This window comes from Lactuca sativa, chromosome 4 (assembly GCF_002870075.4).
Source record: "Lactuca sativa cultivar Salinas chromosome 4, Lsat_Salinas_v11, whole genome shotgun sequence".
NCBI lineage: Eukaryota > Viridiplantae > Streptophyta > Magnoliopsida > Asterales > Asteraceae > Lactuca > Lactuca sativa.
The window spans coordinates 43041807-43068092 of record NC_056626.2 but is presented as its reverse complement, the minus strand read 5'-3'; the positions used below and the strand labels follow the sequence as shown (position 1 = coordinate 43068092).

General features: G+C 37.2%; 1 protein-coding gene across 1 annotated transcript; it reads right to left on the bottom strand.

The window, feature by feature from the left end:
* Positions 1 to 1655: 1655 nt before the first annotated feature.
* Positions 1656 to 5898, bottom strand: LOC111914647 (biotin carboxylase 2, chloroplastic). The gene is made up of 16 exons (XM_023910344.3): positions 5732 to 5898; positions 5485 to 5550; positions 4579 to 4904; positions 4369 to 4510; positions 4154 to 4252; positions 3917 to 4045; positions 3646 to 3735; positions 3498 to 3557; positions 3179 to 3364; positions 2981 to 3073; positions 2827 to 2908; positions 2630 to 2736; positions 2430 to 2505; positions 2288 to 2334; positions 2136 to 2198; positions 1656 to 1911 (listed from the first exon to the last, which is right to left on the bottom strand). The coding sequence occupies exons 2-16, from the start codon at positions 5533 to 5535 to the stop codon at positions 1855 to 1857; spliced, it is 1608 nt and encodes a 535-aa protein (XP_023766112.1). The 5' UTR covers positions 5536 to 5550; positions 5732 to 5898; the 3' UTR covers positions 1656 to 1854.
* Between the last annotated feature and the right edge of the window lie 20388 nt (positions 5899 to 26286).

Below are 26286 nucleotides of genomic sequence, written 5' to 3'. Positions count from 1 at the left end.
TAAGGGGCTGCCGAATGATGGTGTTGAGCTTGGCATGCCGAGTAGAGGGGTTGTCAGTTCGGTGTTTACCGAGCAAACTCATCCTCTGCCGAGGGGCTGCCGAGTCCACCAATCTTATATTTTCATTATTTTTATAATAGTATTGATATCAGTCATATTGGTTTTTTAGAGAACTGATTTGTACACATCCATACACAATAATTTATTTTTTAAAGTATTGTATTGTATAATTTTATAAAGTATAAATTGTTGTATACGGAAAAAAAAATATTGTTTTTATGGTTGTGAGATCAAAATTGACTTTGGTTGTAAGATGACTTTTAAAATAGTGTTTGAAAGGATTAAAAAAATGATTCGTATAAAACATTTATTTTTTTGTACACAAATTATAACAGTTTATTCTATTGCCATCTTTCTACTGCACACCATCTCACAATTTTTTAATTTAAAAATTACCTTAAAATAAGGCTAATAGAGTATACTAAACTCAAAAAGTTAATCAAAATTAAAAATTATATAGATAAAAGAATAACATCGAAGAAAATATACAATTAAATAAATAACATCAAAACAAAAAAAAAAATACAACCAAATAAAATGAATCGTAATAAGAATAATACAGCTAGTAGACATTTGTAATATGTTTAACGGTATTTTATCGAAAATTGTTTTAGTTTCTTAGCAACTTATGAGTATCTTGATTACTTTTTCACCTTTTTGATTGGCTGGAAGATGGTTACAGTCAAAAGGAACATGCTGCTAGACTTGCAAGCATATATTATATTTTAAATTTTTTTTATGATGAATTCATCGTGAAGGGTTTCAAACTATGTCCCAACAACTTTTGAGGATACCAAAAGATCGTTCCACTTTAAATTTTGAAAACCGATAGAGAATTGATAAAATTCTTGTGAAAAAATAATAACTTGTTGGATCGGATATGATATTTGGAGATTTGGACAAGTAAGACACTAGATTCGAGTCTAGTAATGTTATAATGAATATGAATGGTTATTATGGTGGTGTTTGAATTATTTTTGTGGTTGTAGTTTAACTCCTTGTGATGAGCTTATTGCTAACTGGTCGGATATAGATATAGATATATATCCGCCATGTGATACTCTTCGAGTCTTTGGGGCTGATGTGGTGTGGCCCAGTTCTGGTTGGAGGAAATAAATATTTTGGTCTTTTGGTGTTTTAGTGAAGTTGATGATTAAACTTTTAAAAAATAATAATACATAACTAAAATCAACATATAATAATTCAAAACGTTATTGGATGTTTTTGTTAATATTTGTTGTGTTTGCATTGAAAAATATAAATTATTAAATATTTAGCTCATAATCTCGGACCAACATTTCTGTGGACACAAGTCGCAAAATTTTACGAGTGCATATGTATGTAGCCACACATTACGCATTGCAACTAAGCATAATAAGCCTTTTGTATTAATTAATTTCTGATAATATTTACTGAATTTTACTCTTTGTCAACAACACACACACACACACACAATGCAGTTTAATATTTCTATTTTATTTTTCCTTTCTAGTTTAGTGTATTGCATCAAATTAGTTTCATTTCTTTCCTTTGTAATTATTGCATTTGTAAGCACTTTTAGAAGTGCAATGTTTCCAACAAAACAAGGGAGGTCATTTAAACCAAATGAGGACGTTCAAAAAAGTTATTATTAAACTGTCATCTAATTGGATACGAGTTTGATAATTTGTGAATTAAACTCATTCAATCTCAAAAAAAATCAAAGAGAAAGCACAGCTTAAAAGTTATTTTCGAGACAAAAAAGCTAACATTTTTTTTGCATACAGAAAAATACCAAGTGATGAAATAAGTCTTTTAAGCTACAGCATTTGCGACTTCTTTAGCAGAAGATGAGGTAACCAAGTTCTGTGGCTGCAACCATAATCATATCAAAAACACATAATCAGCAATTTAATGCCTCTTAATTAGTAACTTAAAAATGCAAAATTTATCCACCTTATATAAATAAATTCAAATCGTGTTTGTTCAACATCAATTAAATACTTGATTCAAATATAAATCCAAATTTGTGTCTGTTCAACATTAATTAAATACTACTAATTCAAATATAAATTCAAATTTGTGTTTACTCTTACCTCGGCTAATTCCTCCTCGTGCTTTGGAATAAAAGCAGTATCAACTTTTCCATTTTTGAAGTCCTGAAACATAGTGAATAAAAAAGTTAATAATTAAATTAATTACAATATCAAGATTTTAGGAAAAAAAAAACATGAGACAAGTTGCCTACTTCGATTTCAAGAATTAGCTTGTGGTACTCGATTGTAGTTGGAACACCTGATAATTAAAAATCAACTTATTGAAAAAAACAAATCTTTTGGCAAAACCAAAAAACTAAAAATTAATGTTTGTATCGAAAGTGTTTATATTACCTGTGATAATGGTATCATTAAGAGCCCTCTTCATGCGCTCAATTGCCTTTTCTCTTGTTGGGGCCCATACGATAAGCTAAAAAATAATTCAATGTTGACACTTAAATTAAACACTAAAAATATAAATGCTACTAATATGAGCAATTCAATTAATATTTGCTATTTCCTGAAATTTGGTGTTGAAAAAATATATTACAAACCTTTCCAAGTAGAGAATCATAGCTTGGTGGAACAACATAATCGGTATAAACGTGACTATCCATTCTCACAAATGGACCTCCAGATGGCAAGTAAGATGTAATTCTCCCTGATATTAAACAAATGAATTAATCAACAAAATAATTTTTTTTATTAAAAAAAAAACATATGTATCAACAAAAAAATATATAAGTAGAACCTGGTCCTGGTCTGAAATTCTTGAAAGCATCTTCTGCATTGATACGGCATTCAATCGAGTGTCCTCTAAGCACAATATCATCCTGTAATAATAATTCAAGATAAAATAACAAATATTTTTGATGCATAAAAAGATGAGAAAAATAATTTAGTACCTGAGTCATACGGAGTTTTTCACCCATAGCAACACGAATTTGCTCCTCTATTAAGTCGACTGAAGATATCATTTCGGTTACTGGATGCTCGACCTTTTTTTAATATTAAAAAAACAAAAAACAAAGGGTCACAACATTTATTTATAATAAAATGGAGTTTATAATAATTTGTTAGTTTAGTTTTTTTTTTTAACTAACCTGGATTCTGGTGTTCATTTCCATGAAGTAAAATTGACCTCTTTCATCCAAAAGAAACTCTACAGTACCAACACCAATGTACCCAATTGATGCTGCTGCAGCAACTGCTGCATCACCCATCGCTTTCCTTAGCTCTGGGGTTAATGCAGGCGACGGTGCTTCTTCAAGCAACTTCTGGTTCCTCCTCTGCAAAGGGCAAAATCATCATTTTTACCACACATATCTAAATAAAAGTAAGCAAAATAACCGATTGTAGAATATATATATATATATATATATATATATATATATATATATATATATATATATATATATATACCTGAATACTGCAGTCACGCTCTCCAAAGTGAACAACATTACCATATTTATCTGCAAGAACCTGAAATAAGCATGTCGCTGCAGTTAGAAACTCAACAGGTCGGTAGGGGCAAAATGGTCATTTCACGATGACAAAAAAAAACAATTACCTGGAACTCAATGTGCCTTGGGTTTTGGATGTATTTCTCCAAATAAACACCATCATTTCCAAATGCAGCTGCAGCCTCACTCTGGGCTTGCTGTTAAGAGAAAAATACAAACAAAAAAAAAGATTTAAAATTTGCTTCAGGATTCAAATTCATAAACCATACAATCTGAATCTAGCAAAAATGTCTCTTTATGAAATCATAAACCGAAAAAAAAAAAAAAAAAAAAAAGGAAAAATGTGCATAAAATAGTTAACTGTAGATTTTATAATACCTGCAACAATTTTACAAATTCATCACGTTCTTTTGCAAGACGCATTCCACGACCACCACCACCTGCTGTGGCCTTAATCATGACAGGGTATCCAATCTCATCAGCAAGCTTGATGCCTTCCTCTGTGCTCTATTATTATTTTTATAAGAATCAAAACACACATGTCATCACTACAAAAACTTGATATTTTGGCATCAAGAAACTCAATATTATAATGATGTAAATGAATCAAAATACCTGTAATAGACCTTCACCTCCAGGTACACATGGAACACCAGCATTCTTCATGGTATCTCTAGCAGTTGCTTTGTCCCCCATCACACGAATGCTGTCAGGCTGCAAACAGGCATTAGTTATAGCATATTAAACACTCTAGATAATAATAATAATAATAATAATAATAATAATAATAATAATAATAATAATAATAATAATAATAATAAGTTGCTTACATTTGGGCCAATGAAGTTGATTCCATGTCCTCTACACATCTCAACAAAAACAGCATTCTCAGCAAGGAAACCATAACCAGGATGCAACATTGTACATCCATGACTGATAGCAGCAGATAGGACATTGGGTATCAACAAGTACCTGATCAACAAAAACTAAGAATTAAAGTTTCCAATTTTTCAATGTGAGAAAGAATAAAGTTGACTTACGATTGACTACTGGGAGCTTCTCCTATGCAAACTGACTCATCTGCTAGTTTCACATGAAGTGCATCCTTGTCAATGGTGGAGTAGACTGCAACACAGGGAATCCCCATCTCATGAGCAGTTCTAATCACTCTCACTGCAATTTCCCCTCTGTTTGCTATCAGGATCTTTTCAGCACGACATGTGGCACCAAGTGCTCCTTCATGTTTCCCTGATTTACGAGCTTTTTGAGAAGCTTGAACTCTTTGTCTAGGAAAGTTCAACTTGTTTCCCACTAAGAAGCTACACTGGGAGCTCTTGATTCCACTAGACCTCCCAATGAATAAACCCTAGCATCAAACAGTTCTAATCAGGAATATATTACATATACATATCAATGAAAATTAGAATTTGGGGGCTAGGGCTAGGGTTAGGGTTAGGGCTAGCAGCCATGAAATATAGCCCACTGATTGTTGTTCAGAACATGTTCATTTAGCAATCTTCACACATAGTAGATCAGTTTTTTTTCTTTGAATTATATCGAAATGGAACTATAAACGATGAAATGAGATAGAAATCTCAACCTACACCATTAATCAAAGCAGTTTTTGAACATCATTTAAGAAAAACACTCATGCATAGCCAAAGTAATTCCAATAGCATCTAGAAAAGAAATTTGCAATCCAAGGCCGAAATTCATCAAATTACTACCACAGAACGCTTGCATCAACCATCAGCCTCGTTGATTTACACGCACAGTAACCACACGGCACCCATTGAATCCACCGAAATAAGTGATAAAACTATCCCATACGATTCTACACTCATCTAATATCCCGGTATTCGAAAGCATACAGACAGTGACACAATTTTGAATACATGTAGCTACCAAAGAGCTGGATTGCAAAAAAGGAGAGTGGCTGAGCATACCGGAGGGGAGGTGACTGGTTTACTGCAAAATGTCATGGCGGCGGAATCCATGTCGTATATCAAGCGCTGCAAAAGGAACAGACAAGATCAGGATTGTATCGATAAGAACATGAATACAGCATTTATAGATTTGTAATAGCGATGAGCAAGCAACTACACTTGAAAGTAAGATCCAAACTTGTTAGTGAGGAAATCGGAATCAAAATTAAGAAGGAATGAAGAGTGTATATGTAAGAAGGCAACTCACTCCGAAATTATCGAGAGGCAGGCAAAAATTCAAGAATTAGGCGTAGCGGTTGAGCGAGAGAGTGTGAGAGCAATGAAGTAGTACAAGTAAAGAAGAAAGATGGGAGGGGTGTCGATGAAATCTATGATGCTCACAGATTGAATTCTCCGCCCAAAACGGACTTTCTTTGGTTTTGGCTATACATACATTTATGATTTAATCACCATTTTATTTTTTATAATATAATATTTTTCATAGATAAGATTGTAAAATAATAATATATAATTAGTTTGTGCTATTTGTCTATAAATTATAACATATGTTCTGAGGTTCAAATTTTCGCCATTTTATACATCCTTTCTATAAAAAGTACATTACGAAATTTATGGACATAAGTGTCTGTTCAGATTTTTTCTATAAAAACGGTCAATGTGTTTGTGACTAAGCACTTTAGTCCTTATATAGAAAATAAATTATAAAAATTATTTATATAGTTTACATAAAATGTTCATGTACACATATTTATTATAAAAACTGTTAATATGTTTAAAAAATTACAAAAATAGTCTTTGCCTAACATAAAATTTATGGATTACGGACTCCGCAAAAGTAGACTTTTTGGGTTTCATACTTAATCCACAAGACTTGTATATTTGGAAGTTTGGTCCCTATACTTTTGTATATTGTCAAATACATATGTTTGGTCCCTAGACATCTTGGGTTTCACACCAGCCATAAGAATTTTATATATTGGCATATTTGGTCCGTATACTTTAGACAAGTTTGGCCTCTCCCTGGAGTAAGATCACTCTAGTTATATCTCTAAGTTTGAAGGAAGAAATGATCTCTCTTACTAATATATATATATATATATATATATATATATATATATATATATATATAGGGAAAAGTGAATATACCTAACAACCTTATATAAGCTTAGGTACCTAACCATATCATACTACGTAATTTTGTATCATATTTGCATTGTAATCATCCAAAGTTCTTAAAATTCAACCTCATAACTTGATTGCTTCCAAAATCTTTGGACTTTCACCGTTATCTTTCTTCAAATGACGTCTTTCTATCGGAGACTCCCTGGTGGGCTTCATATACTACCGTTACAAATCAAATGGTGTAGGAGGAATATAATAGTGAATGTCTGAAAATCTTGGAAGTAAATCAAGTTAAAGGTTGAAGTTTAAGAACCTTAGACGATTGCAATGGAAATATAATGCAAAACAATGTAGTATAATGTGGTTAGGTACCTAAGCTTATATAAGGTTGTTAGGTATATTCACTTTACCCACATATATATATATATATATATATATATATATATATATATATATATATATATATTCTAATGAATAATATACTTTTGTGGTTTTAGATTTGGTCTCTAAACTTTCTTATGTTGGCACTTTCCATCCTTAATCACCCACTTTGCCACAAAAATATCATATTTCAAGTTTTGGCACAAAAGTTTCTTATGCTTGTAAATTTGGTTCATAGACTTTCGTATGTTGGCACTTTCCGCAAGTAGTCATCCACTTTACAAAAATAGTTCATACATTATTTTTCTTTGTTCACCAACCATTAACCATTTATGTAAGAACCTCGAATTTTTGTATAAGTATTTCAGATTGTTATTATGTGGTAAACGGGCATTTTGGTCCATTTGAGAAAACAAGAATTATAGAATAGTATTAAGTAACTTTTGTATGTTTGTTTGAAGTAATGGTATATGTGTTTGATTAGTGTCTAAGCCCGTAACCATATTTGGTAAGTACTTGACCCGGTTGTTCATGGTCCTTTTGGGTTGTCTTCACCAAAACAACTTGACTGGAGAAATAATAGAGAAAGAGGTTATTATGATTTATTAATATATTATAAGAACAATATATTAAAGGAGAAATCATATTTGTTTAATTAATATTGGTCAATAATTAATTAAGAATTAATTTTGTGATCAATAGTAATTAATTAAACTAGAGGGGTTAAATTGTAATTATGTGATAGTTGCAAATTAGGGCAATGGATTCCCTATGGATAGGGTGGATGAATTCAAGGTGATAGGGCCTTAGAATTCGTCCAAGGATAAGGCTTCTAGGCTTATCTTATGGGTTGTTTGGTGGGCAAGCAACCAGATGAGGATAAGGACTGAAACCCTAATCTATACCCTATATAAAGACCCCTTAGGCCTTAGGAAATCGGCCACTTGATCCCTAAAATACTTAGAGCCGATTTCCTGCCTCTCCCCTCTCTCTCTCTCTCTCTTGCCTCTCCAATTGCTTGAGGTGTTTGTGAGCCATAAGAGGTACTACACTTGTGGTACTTGCTTTCCAAGACAAGGAGATTGAAGATTTGTGTTGTTATTACAATATAACAACTAGAGGTATGTAATCCCTTCTACTACATAGATTTCGAAATCCCTAGATATATGCTAGGGTTCTTCTTGTGTTCATAAAGTTATGTATCTATTAGAGAAAACATAGATCCAAATCTAGGGTTGCATGCACACATAGGATTGTTTGTATAAAACCCATCAGTGGTATCAAAGCTTATGGTTATTTGTTTTCTAATAGATTATTCAATTGTATGAATTTGACACTTTAAGGTTTATGGCCAATAAACCCTAGGAGGCAAGGTTTTCGAAATTAGGGTTCTTGAACCCTAGTTTCGAATTTTTTGATAAGGGTTTTCAAACCCTTTCCTTTTTGCCCAAGATTTCGAAATCTAGGGTTTGCAAACCCTAGGATTTTCGAAATATGCCTCCTCCCCAAGATAAGATCCTAAATTTTAGGGATTTGGATAATCTCATATATTGTAATTATCTTTTAATGGTTAAATATGGTAATTAAAAATTTTAAATTATCCCATCCCATGATTGTCGAGATCTAGAGGGATTTAAGGGATTAGAATAAAATTAATTGTTTAATTTAAGATAATCCTTTATGATTTAGTAATTCAAATTAATTATTTAATTTAGATAATTATTAAATCAAGAGTTTTAATATTTAAAATTTTAATTTAAAGGTTATAAATTTCGAAAATTTTAAATTGAAATTAAAACCCTAGTATTTTAAAATGTTTAAAATACACCCTATACTATTATATTATTACAAGATTAATATATATATATATATATATATATATATATATATATATATATATATATATATATATATATATATAACTAAAATGCTAGTCTTACCGTTAGTAGGCTTCATTCACAAAGTCAGTCTATAAGGGGGGGTATAAGGTTATGGCCTATAAAATGGTCATTTAATGGGTATCCACTCTTACCCACTGCTTCCTTGATTGGTGGAGGGTCGTTAGCCGGACGGGTAGGATAGGGAAATCCTCTCTTCATTAATAAGTATAATTAATCTATATAAAGTAACTAAATGTTTTTATAAAATTCTCAATCCTAGTTACTTTAGGCAAAAGTGAATTGATGCAATCCCATGAAATTACACTTTGCACCCTTGCTAAGAAGTTAGTGGAGCGTGTGTGGTTAACCGGCACACTAATTGGTTCTAAGCAAAGGTGGAAAAGGGTGACTCATTTCTTGTCATAGTTTGATGGAGTGTGTGTGGTTAACCGGCATATCGAATAGGTGACTGTAACAATGAGGGCACCATGTACATTTGCATGGTTATTCACACCCGCTTTGTGATCCTCAGCATCCCAGTCACAAACGAGAGGGGCATATCAAGATTTAAACATGTCATTGAAAATTTCAATGAATCTCAAAAGGAATCTAGGAATTCTCAATACATTTAAAACCTAACCCTTTTATGTTTTTCATGGTGAAGAATTAGTGAATCGTCATTCACTTACCTTCAAATTATTTGCATGTTGGATTACATCATCCCTTTTCTAATATGTAAATAATGTTGTTGGATCCTAGCCCTAATTTCTCATTTTGGGTGTTTTATTAGGGATTAAGTTCTAATCAAACTTTGCTCCTTTCTATTTACAAATGTCTAACGCAAATACCAACAAAGTTGTTGCCGGTTCATTCTCGCTAATGAGCCTATGTCAAAAGGTGACATTTGACGGATCGAATTTCAATGAATGGATAAGATACATTCGCATGATTGCTCACTACGAGGACAAAGAATATGTCCTCGACGAGAAGCTTTAAAAGATCAATCTGGAAATCGCTACTCCCGAAGAAATGGTCGTCTTTGAGACCCATGAGCATGATGCAACGAAAGTTCATTGCATTATGCTAGCCACAATGAACCTTGAACTCCAAAAGTTTTATGAGGACATGTATCCGTACGAATGCACCAAGATTTGCTGGAGAGGTACCACCAAAGCGCAAGGCAAGAGCGCTATGAGATCATCACCAACATGATCACCGCTAAGATGGGAAGTGGAGAATCCCTAACCTCGCATCTGCAAAAGATATAGAGGTATGTTGATCGTCTTCGCAAGTTAAATGTTAACTTTGGGGAAGATTTGGCAATCGACATCATTCTTCACTCCTTGCCCTCGTGCTACAACCAATTTAGGATGACCTACCACATGAACAAAGAAGAGGTCACCCTAAGCAAACTCCAAGGGCTCCTAAGGACTGCTGAGAGCAACCTCAAGGACAAGTCTATTGCATTAACTCCCACTCCACCCGCTACTCCTGTTTTGGCCATTAGGCAAGGGAAGGGCAAGAAGAGGAAGGCTCCTTCAAAGAGTCACCACAAGGGAAAGCCCCAAGATGGTACCTCTTCTAGTGGAACCAAAGTTGGTTCTACCAAGCCCAACTCAAATTCAAAGGAGGCAGAGTGCCACCACTACCACAAAATAGGGCATTGGAAGAAAATCTACCCAGAATATCTACAAGCCATCAAGGATGGGAAGATCAAGTCATCCTTCGCAGGTATTTACACAATTAAATCTAATGATTCATGACATGCTATTTCTTGGGTTCTTGATACAGGATGTGGTTTTCACATATGTTCTGATTTGCAGGGACTAAAAAGAGATAGGGATGTGGAGCGTGGAAGAATAAATCTAATCATGGGGAACAGAAGATCGTCGCCTGTCACCAAGATTGGAGTGTATTCTCTAGCGCTTAGTAATGGATTAGGTTTAGATTTAAATAATTGTTTCTATTCGCCAGATATGGCATAAACATCATTTCATTTCATGGTTTGTTTAGAAAAGGATTTAGATATTCGTTTGATAATGAGAAAGGTTCGATTTATGCTTATCTAAATGGTGTTTTATATTTTGAAGCATTGTCTTGTAATGGAATTTATGAAACTGTTATGGTTGTAGATAACCTAGGAAATGATGTATTGTGTGTGGATTCTTCCAATAGTATGGATAAAGCATGCTTGTAGCATTGTCGCCTTGGACATGTCAACAAGAAACGCATAGCCCAACTCCAAAAGGATGGAGTGTTGGAGTTGTTCGACCTTAGGGACGATGACGTGTGCGAGTCTTGTTTACTTGGAAAGATGACCAAATCACCCTTCACTGGCACTTGTGAGAGGGGTAAGGGTTTATTGGATCTCATACACACCGATGTGTGTGGGCCCTTTAGATCCACCACAAGGGACGTGAACCGCTTCTATGTGACTTTCACCGATGATTATAGTAGATATGGATATATTTACTTAATCAAGCACAAGTCAGAAACCTTTGAAAAATTCAAAGAGTTTAAACAAGAAGTGGAGAATCAATTGGGCAGGAAAATCAAGATGCTTCAATCCGATCGAGGAGGGGAGTACCTAAGTCTTGAATTCCACGACTATCTCAAGGAATGCGGAATAGTTTCGCAGTTGACGCCGCCTAGGAAACCACAGTTGAATGGTGTGGCTGAGAGGCGTAATCGAAACCTGTTGGACATGGTTCCTTCCATGATGAGTCGTGCTTGACTACCTATCTCATTCTAGGGGTATGCCTTAGAGACTTCCGCCTATATCCTTAACTTAGTCCCTACAAAGAAGGTTGCCAAAACACCTCACGAGATGTGGACAGGGAAATCTCCCTCGTTGGCACATATCAAGGTTTGGGGTTGCGAGGCTTTCGTAAGACGAGAGACTCACGACAAGCTCGAACCTCGTAGTGAGCGGTGTATTTTCATCGGCTACCCGCAGAAATCCTTTGGATATCTCTTCTATAGACCGAGTGACAATGTTGTCTTCGTTACGAGGAGAGGGGTTTTACGAGAGCGAGAACTCATAAGCCAAGATGAATGTGGGAGGCAAATTGATCTTGAATAGATTCAAGAGTCGAGTGATGAAGGAACCTCTAACGCTGGCACTCAACCCGAGGAGGAAACTCCGGCTGAACTGATTGATGAGTCCTTACCTCTTAGACGTTCCGAAAGAGTTAGAGTTCAACCCCAGTTGTATGGTTTTCATATTACTACCGAAGGGGACACGTATATTAGTGATAGTACACTAGTAAATCTAGATGAACCTAACAACTATAAGGAAGCCATGGCAGGCCCAGAGTCTGCAAAATGGAAAGAGGCGATGGACAGCGAGATTCAGTCCATGTATGACAACCAAGTTTGGAATTTGGTTGACCATGTGCCCGGACGTAAGACGGTTGGGTGCAAGTGGATCTTCAAGAAGAAGACTGACATGGATGGGAAGGTACACACATATAAGGCGTGATTGGTTGCGAAGGGCTTTACTCAAACTCCCGAAGTTGACTATGATGAGACCTTTTCACCAGTTGCTAAAATAAAGTCTATGAGGGTGATGCTAGCCATTGCTGCATTTCATGATTATGAAATATGGCAAATGGATGTCAAAACCGCTTTCCTTAATGGGAAGTTGGCTGAGGATGTTTACATGGCTCAGCCAGAGGGTTTTGTCGATACGAAGCATCCCAATAGAATGTGCAAGCTTGAGAAGTCCATTTATGGACTTAAGCAAGCTTCTCGCAGATGGAATCTTTGCTTCGATGAGAAAGTTAAAGAGTTTGGATTTGTACAAAGCGACGATGAATCTTGTGTGTATGTCAAGGCCAGTGGGAGTATAGTTAGTTCTCTCGTTTTGTATGTTGATGACATACTACTCATAGGAAACAACATCCCGGCTCTGCAGGAGGTTAATTCCTGGCTCAGGAAGTATTTCGCTATGAAGGACCTCGGAGAGGCTTCCTATATTTTGGGAATAAGGATAGTGAGAGAGCGAAGTAAGAGGCTAATAGGACTTAGTCAGAATACTTACTTGGACAAGGTGCTAAAATGTTTTAGTATGGAAAACTCGAAGAAGGGAGAATTACCGATACAAAGTAATGCCAAGTTGAGTAAGACTCAAAGTCTGAGTACCGAAGCCGAGATAGCAGAGATGAGTCGAGTACCTTACGCTTCCGCAATTGGCTCAATCATGTATGTTATGACTTGTACTCGCCCTGATGTGGCCTTCGCTTTGAGCATGGTCAGTAGATATCAAGGGAACCCTGGCAGAGCACATTGGACCGCAGTCAAGAATATCCTTAAGTACCTTCGGAGGACCAAGGAATGGTTTCTAGTCCTCGAAGGGAGTGATGACTTAAAGGTGCGAGGGTATAGTGACGCCAGTTTCCAGACCGACATGGACAACTACCGTTCACAGTCGGGCTAGGTCTTTACCCTTAATGGAGGAGCAATGACTTGGAAAAGTTCCAAGAAAGAAACCGTAGCTGATTCAACGTGCGAATCAGAGTACATTGCAGCAAGCGAAGCGTCAAAGGAGGCAATATGGTTGAAGAACTTCATTGGAGACCTTGGAGTTGTACCTGCCATAAAGGAGCCTATGGAAATTTTCTGTGATAATGAAGGAGCGGTTGCCTTGACCAAGGAACCGAGGGATCATGGTAGATCTCGACATATCGACAAAAAATATCACTTTACTAGACATCAGGTAGAAGAAGGACTCTTCTTAGTTAAGAGGATATCGTCAGAGGATAACCCAACAGATCCGCTTACGAAGGGACTGAGTAGGGTTAAGCACTTGCAGCACGCTAGGAGCATTAGGCTGAAGGACGATGTTAGTTTGGATTAGATAGTTTAAAAACGTGTAATAGATAAATGTAATTGACATTTGATGATTAAATAAAGGAGTATTATTTATTAGTACAGTCACTGTCTTATGTTGATTGTTTAAATATTATTTTGATTTGCATGTTTTGACTTCCTGAATAATTGAGTTAATTAAGAATAATCGAATTATTCAAACGATCCACAGTCATTCATAAGTTGGAAGTAGGTATGAATGAAGACTGTCATGAATTGGTGTGTAGATTGTCTGAAAGGTATTAGACATAACAAAGGTTTGTTACAATGTTCATGAGTGCTTATAAATGAGTTTTGAGCATTGGAATAAACCCGCACTTGCTGGAATCACTTCATGGAATTTACCACGAGTGATCGCAAGACGATAATATCATATGGTCTTAAAACCAAAGATATATGGTTTATTGTATGCTAATTGATTGTACATTGATAATGCGAAACCGCATCAGTAAATTGATGTCATAAAACGCATTGTTGTGTATAATTTGATTAGTGAGTAGTAAATGCATATAAGTCAAAGTTTATCTGTTTCTTTTATCCTAAGAGGGTAAAAGTGATATCAGGGCCCCTCGATGATTTGATTTGACTCATGTGTCGGGCCCGGTCAGGACTGAATTGATGTGTTCAATTAAGTTCTATGTAAAATGAATCTGAGATCGACAAATAAACTGATGGACAATAGGTATGACTATGTTCCATGAGATTGTCTGCACGATATCTAAAACAGAGGACTGTACGATCCCTTATCTAAAGGATAGGTTACTGATAAGATCATAGTTTGACAGCGTCTTTGAGAGCTACGATTGCTAATCGAGTTATACTTGTATTTGTGGTTACTAGACTTATCCAAGTGGGAGACTGTTGGATTAGTGTCTAAGCCCGTAACCATATTTGGTAAGTACTTGACCCGGTTGTGCATGGTCCTTTTGGGTTGCCTTCACCAAAGCAACTTGACTGGAGAAATAATAGAGAAAGAGGTTATTATGATTTATTAATATATTATAAGAATAATATATTAAAGGATAAATTATATTTGTTTAATTAATATTGGTCAATAATTAATTAAGAATTAATTTTGTGATCAAATGTAATTAATTAAACTAAAGGGACTAAATTGTAATTATGTGATAGTTGCAAATTAGGGCAATGGATGCCCTATGGATAGGGTGGACGAATTCAAGGTGATAGGGCCTTAGAATTCGTCCAAGGATAAGGCTTCTAGGCTTATCTTATGGGTTGCTTGGTGGGCAAGCAACCAGATGAGGATAAGGACTGAAACCCTAATCTATACCCTATATAAAGACCCCTTAGGCCTTAGGAAATCGGCCACTTGATCCCTAAAAGACTTAGAGCTGATTTCCTGTCTCTCCCCTCTCTCTCTCTCTCTCTTGCCTCTCCAATTGCTTGAGGTGTTTGTGAGCCATAAGAGGTACTACACTTGTGGTACTTGCTTTCCAAGACAAGGAGATTGAAGATTTGTGTTGTTATTACAATATAACAACTAGAGGTATGTAATCCCTTCTACTAAATAGATTTCGAAATCCCTAGGTATATGCTAGGGTTCTTCTTGTGTTCATAAAGTTGTGTATCTATTAGAGAAAACATAGATCCAAATCTAGGGTTGCATGCACACATAGGATTGTTTGTATAAAACCCATCAATATGTTATTATCAATGTTGTAAAAAAAACGTTCGTCGTTAGCTAGCCGGTGGATTGGAATTAAGAGATTAATCGGTTAGGTGGAGATTAATCAGGGACCGTAAATTGCTAATTTGTTGATTTTTAAAAAATTAAATGTGACTAATATCATAACAAAGTTCGTAAATATCATTAATATTATAACAAAGTAGATTAATATAAAATTAAGAAATATGTCATCCCTTATGAGGAACTTAAAAAGTGTTTAATTAATATTATGCATGGATAATAAAGGATATAACAGTATGGGATGCTAGATTCGATACAATACTAAATTGTTATAATTCTTACAAATCTAGTATGTTGGATTTTAGATCTACAACCCTTTCGATTAGAAAACCCTAATTATGATTAAAATTTATTTAAACTCAACTGAATGTATGGTTCGCAATCCTAGTAATGGGTATTGATCCAAATACATTAGGTGAATATAAAAAATCAAGAAACCTCAATCTAAATTATAAATTTGAATTTCACCATTGATAGTTACGAAAACACATCAAGCACATCCAAACTTCCAAAACTCACAATTATTAGCTAATTGGAGCTTGGAGATGGACCTAGGAATGGAATCATAACTACAATATCATAAGAACACCACAATTCAAGTATGAAACTTGGATTTAAAATCCTATAAAGTCCTAATATGAATTTGGGAGAAAATGGGAAGAAAACTGCCTCTAAATGCAAGATGATGAGAGGATTTGAGCAAGGTTTCATCTAAGGACTTCAAGCTTCAAGTTTCCATGATATAGATGGGAAGATCAAATTTAAGTGGATAAAGAACTATGTAACTGATTGGGAAAGAAAAATGATGAAGAATGAGAATAAAGCTGGAAAAAATGTTGTTATATTATGCCTAGCGTCGAAGATGTGACACATCCCTACAAGTTTAGGAAAAATATATTTTTTGTCCTTCTTCTTATAATATTTTCATAAATGGTCCTTAGCTTTGTTGAAGACCAAGAATAACTTATTTTTAATCCTTCTACATCCCAACATATACAAAATTGGTCCTAGATTGTAACGTCCTAATTCTCATTAGTAATTTAGAAAATGAACATTAATTAATATGAATAACTTTATAATTAAGGATAAAAATATATCGGTGAATAGAACGAATAAAAGGCATTTGATAAATTATAAATGACTAAATAACAAATAAAGATAATAAAGAATAAAAATAAATAACAATAATAGTAACAATAATAAAAATAATAAAAGATATTATTTAGACAAGGGTTGGAAGTGGCAAAACTTAAAACTGCCATTTGGAAATAAATTTTATTTTTAGGGTGGAAAGTGTCAGTATGGAAAGTTGGGGGCTGAAAATGTAAAATCTAAAATTAAGGATCTTTGGATCGAGGTTAAAGCTTTGGCTCATTTTTATTTATTTACTTATTTATTTATTTATTTTTTGCAGCCTATCCCATCTAATGCATGCGTATTTGAATCAAGTCTAGCCCTAAACGACTCGTACCCCTTGTTTTTTTTTTGGCGGCCAAAAGAAGGAATAAGAAAAGAAGAGGGAACGAAGGGGGCTGTGATCGGAAAAAGGAGTGCTCAGGTGGGAGGTCATTTGTGAGGGAGGGAGAAGTAATCATTGGTGTCGAATTGGTCCAACTGTCCAAGCAAGTCGTTTGATCCATCAATTTCTTCATTTGTTCTTCCTTTGGTCCGATTTTCATCATCACCACCATAAAACCACCATGGCCGCCGGCCATGGCTACCCTAGCCAACCACCATTGGCCACCGTGCTAGGGTGGCAGTGGGTGGTGTCTCATGGTGCTTCTTTTGATCATTGGTGTAACACAAACTTTTCTCGCTAGACATTAATAAAATGATATAATTTTAATGGTCAACAATTGTAACATTTTATCAAGTTAATAAAGATAATTACCTGAGTATTACGTGATTTACATAGTTATGTGTAGTATACGTGCTTAAAACAAGATAATAAAATAATAATAAAATATACTTCTAAAATAAAATAATAATTAGGATGAATAGTCTTGATGAAAGAGGAAGTACTCATGATGAGGATTCCAAAGATATAAAGAACACTCCAACGATTTATAACTAAGAATTTATGATGCGTGGAAGTTTCACGTTCGAACTAATACGGCTACAAATATCGTAAATAGTGAAGCGGAGATAGATCGCTTGTTAGCATAATTAGTCTAAACGAAGGTCATAGTAATCGTAAAAACGACACTGTGCATGTAGATAACATCTAAATCTGAATTTATATGAGGAAGTTCTGATTTTTTGAAGTTTCAACGCAGTAGTGTAGACACATAAATCGAATTTTAGATCAGTTGATTTTTAGCCGAAACAGTCTAAATGAGAACTGAAGATCTCGTCAATACCTATATGTCGATATAAAGACAATCGGAAATGGACATCAGACGAGAGAGTTATGAATTTTTAACGGGTATTAATAGTCTAAGTCTATTAAAAATAAAACCTTGGAAATAAGTCAAAATTAGTTGATGGAGTCTAAATTAAAGTTGCAATCTCACTGATAGCTACGCGTGGATATAAAACCTGTTGAAAACGGAGCTTATCTAAAGAAGATATGGATTTTTGAAGAAAATACTATTTTTTGCATGTAGTCGCACGCATAGACAAGATGCGTGGTGTGTACCTTATAACGACCCAAAAGCTGACACGTGTCACCACTAGATGAACGCCATGTCACCCCCAACATAGTGTGTGACGTGCCTAGCTTTTTGCGCCTATAAATATCTGCCTCCGTATAAGCTTCACATATCTCACCCCTACAAGCTTTCTCTATCGATATTCTTCGACTTATAGCCATTTTACCTTTGTACTTAGTATTCCGGCTAAGATCTGTGACCCTATAGTGCTCGGCAAGTAGTAGCCATCAAGTAGAAGCTTTTCCAGTATAATTTCCAGGCTATTGTTGTAACACTTAAATCCGATATGTTTCTTTATTGCCTTTGTTATTTCAAAAGTTGTATTTTGGTCCTTGGGCAGTACGCAGGTCATACGACATGGTACGCTTAGCGTATAAGCCGTAAAGCGAGTACACGGGGTGTACCACTTGGTACGATTAGTGTACTGATGCGAGGTTGATACGGGACTCCGGATACGTACGTTGGGCATACATTTATGTACGCGGGGCGTACGTGAGATATGTTGATACCCTAATTTTTGGTGTTGTGCCCTATATAAAGGCCTTAAGTCCTCATGGCTGACCTCTTTACCAACTTCCATTGCCATAAAAACCATAAATCGACCCTTAAGCCTCTTTATGGTGTTCTTGAGCCATTAAAAAGACTTTGGTGCCCATTTTTGCCTTTGTGAAGGAAGTAGAGAAGCTTAAAGTTGCCTTGTTTGGTGAGAAGGTTTTGGATCCAGAATGATCATCTTTTATGCAAGCTTTCTCAGGTATCAAGTTTAAATCTTGGCTTGTAAATGTTTAGATCTCTTTATGGTTTGTTTTTCTATGCTTGTGGTCCCTTTTGGGGTTGATAGAAGAGTTTAGACGTTTTAAGGGTTTGTTGTTTTAGATCTGAGCTTATTATGGACTCCTTAAGCATATAAGTGCAAGCTTTATGGGATTTTTGGTCACATGCATGCATTAAGTCACTTGTTAAGTCCTTTCTAAGCGTAAGATCTTCATTTCGCCATGCATGCACGTAAAGTTAGCAACTTTACATGATATTCTAGCTCAAAGAAGTCATATCTATGTTTTGGGGCTATGTCTTAATGGATTAAGGACTGAAATGGAATTTTGGCTAAATGGGTGAGTATGTTGGGCATACAAGCAGGCAAGGTTGCAGAAACCGCTAGACAGGCGGTGGACTGGGGTTTAGGGATTAATCGGTTAGATGGGGATTAATCGGGGGATTAATCAGGGGCCATTAATTATTAAAAAATAATTCAATAATTTATAAATCTAACTTTAATACTAATAATATAAGTAAATAAGCATAAATTTTAATAATAACTTAATAAGTTTAACAAGCACAACCATTTAAAATAAGCATAAAAGTTTAATAATAAGTTTAACAAGCACAAAAAATCATCATCCAACAAGTCCATAAAAGTTTAATAGTGAGTTTAACAAGCACAACAATTTTCTTCTAATATTTTCCACATACTTCCATTATTTGAACCCCATCTGACTCATATTCATCTTCTTCTAACACTTGCTCCTCACTCTCGGACTCAAAATCTTCATTGAAAAGTTCCCTTGTTTTTGGACTTTCTCGGGGTGCTTGACTAACATCGGTTGCAAGAGCTTCATCAATTGTTATAAAAAAAACTCACATTAACACATTAAAATTGCTCACTCAAATCAACATGCTCTGTATCATATCAGTTTATCATCACTTCATCTAATATATCATCACATTAACACCATATTCATATCAGTTTAACACAATAAAAAATCACATTAACACATTAAATATACTCACTCACATATCATTTTAACAGAAAAATTAAGTATATCATCACATTAACAACATATTCATATCAATTTATCATCACTTAATCTAATATCATCACAAATCAGCAGGCTCTGTATATACTTCATATTAATTTAACAGAAATTAGCAGAACCAAAAACAATCAAAAACTGTAAAATTCAAAGAAGCTTTCACACTTTAATAACAAGAATCATCAACGATGATAAAATTCAAATAAGCTTTCACTTTATTCATTTCTATAACCAAGAACAATAAAAAAAGAAACTAATATATGAACAAATATTGACTATAAGAAGCAAAATTAGCATAACCCAAGTTAAAAGCGAAGCTTAATTCAAGATCTAATCAGGGAATTTCAACATTTGGATGATTACCTTCGAGGTTTCGGTATCATCGGGAACTTTTTATAGGTCGGCGGTATCATCAGGAACAGAGGAGCTGAAGGCATCAGAGGGATTTTGGAGGAGAAGAGGATGTCGGAGGGGAAGGAACGACGACAGAGGATGTCGAAGGATAACGAGCGACAACGCAATCTTGTAGATGACTGGAATGCGATGACGATCTTGGAAGGCAACAACGATCTTGGGAGGCAATGACGATCTTGGAACAGACGAAATGCTTAGAAGAAGAAGAAATCGCCGTTTTTGATGTGTGAGATAGAGATAGTAGTGAAACTGATAATGCGATTGAGATGGAATGAGTAAGAAGAAACGAACCCTAACAATGGCTTGGCAATTTTGCCCTTGAAAATTTTGAACTTTGTTGACTGTATTCTGACCGATCAGGGTGCCTAACTCCGCCTAGCTTCGATTAGGTCCGACTTTGACCCAAAACGATTACATAGGTCGATTAGGTATAAACGTAATCGGTTGGCGACCACCTAGCGCCTAGGCACCGATTAATCGGCCGCCTAGGCCGATTTTTACAACGATGAAAGCAGGTACACTTAGCGTACAAGCCCTCAAGCGAGTACGTTGCACATACGTGCTGGGTACGCCCCACGTACTTAGTCTGGTGAACTTCGCAAATTTGGGCTTTGGGTTTAGGCTATCTTTTGGGCTTAGTTTCTTGGGGCATTGTTGGGCCACCTGAATGCAAGTATTTCGACTAGGAAAAATTGTTGGACCTTAGGGTAAGGCCCATGTATGGATTTGGGCCGAATTTGGAAAATTGGTCCATATGTAGGCCTTAGATGGATAATTGGTTTTTGGGCCTTTTAGATTGAAAGTTTGGGCTTTAGTCTTGGACGAAACTAGGTAAAGGATAAAATGGTCTTTTTACTCTTAGTATGGATTAAAGGATATAGATTTGATTCCTATTGTTAATTGGGTGTTATTTGACATTGATAGCTCGGGGATTTGTCGGACTAGCAGCCAAGGATTATCAGTGTGATTCAGCAATTCGAGGTGAGTTTCCTTATCATGTGTAGCGGGTTGAAGGCACCAATGCCGATCCATGATCTGTTATGTTAGAATACTCGTTGTTTATGTGATACTAGTATTTTGCATGTGCTTGTATGCTTACTGGGTGGGCCCGATGATTATTATGTATGCTATTATTTGTTATGTAGTATGATATGTATGTGGGCGGGGCCTGTCATGCAAGTTAGGACGGGGCCCTTTATACTCATTGGGCGGCCCGTTATGCGAGTTAGGGCGGGGCCCGTTATGTGTTATATATTTTGGTATACGGTATCTTGGGGAACTCACTAAGCTTTGTGCTTACGGTTTTCATTTTATGTTTCAAGTACTCCCATTTCCAAAGGGAAGGGATCAGGATGATTGTAGTGCAAACACCACCTCATTTTACTTTTTATGATTCACTCTGATTGATATGTTGTATGACACGTTTATTTTATTTGGTTTGTGTCGATGATGTTTTGAAAATACTGATTTTACTAAATTAAAAATGAAATATTCGGGTCTTATATCTGGGAATTTTCAAGTTGTTATTAGAGCCTTAGTTTGAGGGATTCGGAGTTTATGATTTGGTAAGGTTTTTCTAAAAGAAAATATAGTTTTTAGAAAAGAGGTTTTCTAAGATAAGAAAGGGCGTGGTGCATGCAATCGGCCGAGCTCAAGTAGGTTTTCCCAAAATACCCTTACATGTTATCTGATATGATTTGATTTGTGAATATGTGAATCGCATGTTAGTTAGGGCTAACGATCTGCTCAGTTTTGCATGATAGAATTCTAGGAGAGATGCCTTTGTATGCCTAATGTATGAGCTTGTAGACTTACATGTTAGTACTGTTCAGTCAGTGATATGGTGGCCTGATTAGGTGATACTTAATTTTGGTTACTTGATGCCCGAATGTTGCTTGCTTTGTGCTTTATAGGAGTTCTAAATAGCTTTAGCTAACTAGTAATCGAATATACTAAGTTACATATTATGAGAACTAAATATTTTTATAAGGTTAGGTTTTAACTCTATTGTGCAACTCTTGTCTGAGTCCAACCATTGTAGTGTGAGACCTCTCATTCGAAGAATTATCTGGTTTTAGTGATATGTAGTTTTATTCGTGAGCTAGTTAGAGGAAGTTAGCGGGAATTCCTTCTGCAATTGATGGCAGAGAGTGGTTTGGATTTTGCCCTAGGAAAACCTAGGATGAGATCTGTGCTAGGAGCCTTATCTGAGAGGGGTAATTGTATGGATATGAGTGACTTGGTGGAGTCAAGGAAATCCTTGGGAAAAGTATGGATAGATGTGGAAGGTACTATAGGCCCGTAATACTAGAAGCAGAGGATCCGTACTTGATTCAAGGAGGGTTGCGATGAAACCAGGGAGCTTGAGGAGTTTGTCATTCCCGATATATGTATATATTATGATGCATGTTCTGATGGTTTGTATGGTCTATTTTCAGTATGGTGACATTGTGAGGCATACATGTTGGTAGTTTTGGTGCTGGAGAGGGCCCGAGCTCAGGATCTGGAGCCGGGCAGCTAGATGACCAGACGAGGGAGTTCATCTTGTCTGAGATTGTGTGCAGTATCCTTGATTAGACTCATGTGATCTTTAGCATGGTCAAGGAGGGGTATTCTGGAGATTTCAGGATGAGCAGTTGAGCGCCTTTCGCACAGAGAATGTAGCCTTGGGTGGGGCGCATTCTTTGACCTTTAGGGAGTTTTGGGCATGTAGAGCTCCAGATTATCATGGGGTGAAGAACGCGATAGCGAGCAGGAGGTGGTTAGCGGATGTTGCTAATACATTCTACACCAGCCGTTGCCCCGAGGGGGACAGGGTCAAACTAGCTTCCTACATTTGAATGATAGGGAATGAGACTGGTGGGTGGAGGTAGGACGTGCAGTGGGTGATGATGTTGTTGATGTGATGACATGGGATGATTTCTCGACCAGGTTTCGAGCTGAGTTTGCACCGGTGATTGAGGTGCAACAGTTGGCGCGAGAGTTTCAGGATCTCCGCTAGACTACGGAGATGGTGGTTGAGATCATTGCGATGTTGCGGGAGAGGGCACTTCTGGTTCCTTAGTATGTAGCGGACTAGGATATGAAGAAGGTCCGATATCATGGATATTGAGGAGTAACATTTGGCAGTTTGTGATCTGATCCAGCTGCAAAACGTTGGAGGATATGATAGCGAGAGCTAGAGAGAGGGAGATTGATATTGAGATGGAGAGGAAGAGGAAGTCGGATGAGGTTCAGGTATCAGGGGGTTCGGGAAAGAGGCCCAAGGTTGTTGATTCGAGAGGGAAGGGCCAGCAGGGCCGAGGCCGATGCGGCAAGTGCAGCAGGTCGCACGAGGGGACGTGCAGGGTTGGTGGTCTGGTTGCTTCAAGTGCAGCCAGACTGGTCATATTAGCAAGGATTCCATTGTTACCACCATCACCACCCCGGTATCCAATCTGATCTGCTTTCATTGCAATCAGATGGGCCACAAGAAAGCCAATTGTCCGAGTTTAGCTGCAGCAGGACCGGTGCCAGCACCCGCTCCTGCAACTCTTCGGACTACTGATGACCGCTAGGGCAGGCAGACGCAACTGTGTTGAAGAGTAGGGCTTTCCAGTTGATGGCTGAGGAGGCGCGTGCAGCTCCCGGCGTGGTGACGGGTATGTATCTTCTCTTTATCTCTTTATTTTATTGAATTGCTTGCTTATGTTTAGGTGTTTTATTTTAGGATCGTTCCTTGTGAACGGTATTTATGTATTGGTTTTGTTTGATTCGAGGTCTACCCGATCATTTGTATCGCTTGCGCTGAGAAAGAGATTTGCTAGAGCTCTCGGGGAGCTAGATTGTCCTCTAGATGTCAAGATTATTGATGATAGGTATGTTCGGGTTGCGAGGGTTCATCGGGGTTGTACTCTCCAGTGATTCAGCGAGTAGTATCCGGTTGATTTGGTTACCATTCTTCTGCGTGGGAACAAGGTTATCGTGAGCATGGATTGGTTGAGCCCTAATGGGGCAGTGATTGATTGTGAGCAACAGTTGGTTCGGGTTTGGACCCCTAGTGAGGGAGAGATAGTAGTTCACGGGAGAGATCTCAGAGTGGTCCGATTTTGTGTTTAGTAGCGAGGGCCAGATGCTATCTCCAGCAGGGTTGTTCCCATTATGTCGCCTATGTTATGGATACCCGAGATAAGGGTAAGGCGACCGTGGAGGATGTGCCGACTGTGTGGGATTACCCGGATGTATTCTTGGAGGATTTGCCTAGTGTGCCTCCGGAGAGGCATGTTGAGTTTAGGATTGATCTGGTTCCAAGTGCGGCTCCAATAGCCAAAGTACCATATCGGTTGGCTCCTCCCGAGATGCAGGAGTTGTCTACACAGCTACAGGAGTTGTTAGACAAGAGGTTTATTTAACCGAGTAGTTTGCCTTGGGGAGCCCCGATCCTATTTGTGCAGAAAAATAATGGGTCGCACCGTATGTGTATCGACTATGGGGAGCTGAATAAGGTAACGGTGAAGAACCGTTATCCACTCCCGAGGATTGATGATCTTTTTTACCAGCTTCAGGGTGCATCTTGGTTCTCCAAGATTGATTTGCAATAGGGTTATCATCAGATGCGGTTCGGGGATGAGGATGTGCAGAAGACTTCTTTCCGGACTCATTATGGTCATTACGAGTTCAGGGTGATGCCTTATGGGCTTACCAATGGCCCAACCGCATTCATGGACCTCATGAACCGCGTCTGCAGAAGAATGTTGGATCGGTCTGCGATAGTGTTCATTGATGATATCTTGGTTTATTCCAAGACTCAGGAGCAGCACGAGGAGAACTTGAGGGAAGTGCTAGAGTCGTTAAGGAGGGAGACACTTTTCGCAAAGTTCTCCAACTATGAGGTCTAGTTGCGAGGTGCAGTTTATGGGGAACATTGTCAACCAGAATGGTATTTTGGTCGATCCGACCAAGGTCGAGGTCGTGATGCAGTGGGAGGTTCTGAGGTCTCCATATGAGATTTAGAGTTTTCTTGGTTTAGCGGGTTATTATCGGAGATTCATCTAGGATTTCTCCAAGATAGTTGTTCCTTTGACCCGACTGACAAAGAAGATGGTTACATTTCGTTGGGGGCCTGAGCAACAGACAACTTTTGAGATTCTTACATAGTGGTTATGTGAGGCGTTGATTCTGGCCCTGCCAGAGGGTGTTGATGACTTTGTGGTTTATTGTGATACTTCGATCACAAGTTTGGGGGCAATGCTGACGCCGAGGGGTTGTGTGATCTCTTACGCTTCAAGTGAGCTGAAGCCTCATGAGGCGAATTATCCGACACATGATTTGGAGTTGGGGGTCGTGGTTTTCACCCTCAGGATTTAGCGGCACTACCTCTATGGGGTTTGTTGTACTATTTACACGGATCACAAGAGCCTAAGGTGTTTGATGGATCAGTCAAATCTGAATATGCGGCAACGCCGGTGGTTAGATGTGGTGAAGGATTATGATTGTGAAATCCTTTATCACCCGGGGAAGGCCAATCTGGTGGTCGTTGCTCTTATCCGCAAGGCCGTCGTGGATCCGATCAGAGACATATGTTTGAGGACAACCGTGATTACTCCATTGTTGGAGCAGATTTGTGAGGCACATGTTGAGGCTATGAAGGAAGATCACCGAAAGAGCGAGCGTATTTTGGGTCAGGTGGCTTCCTTCGATTATGATAGTCATGGATTGTTAACAAGGCATCGACGAGTTTAGGTTCCGTATTGGGGTGTTGTGCATCAGATTCTAATGGAGGGGGCTCACAAGTTGAGGTTCTCCATTCATCCTAGGCCAACAAAGATGTATAGGGATCTCTGTCCTTATTATTGGTGGCCCTGCATGAATCGGGATGTGGCTTGGTACGTGGAGTGATGCTTGACTTGCAGGAAAGTCAAGGCCGGGCATCAGCGTTCTCCAGAAAGATGCACCCGTTGGAGATTCTCGTATGGAAATAAGAGGAT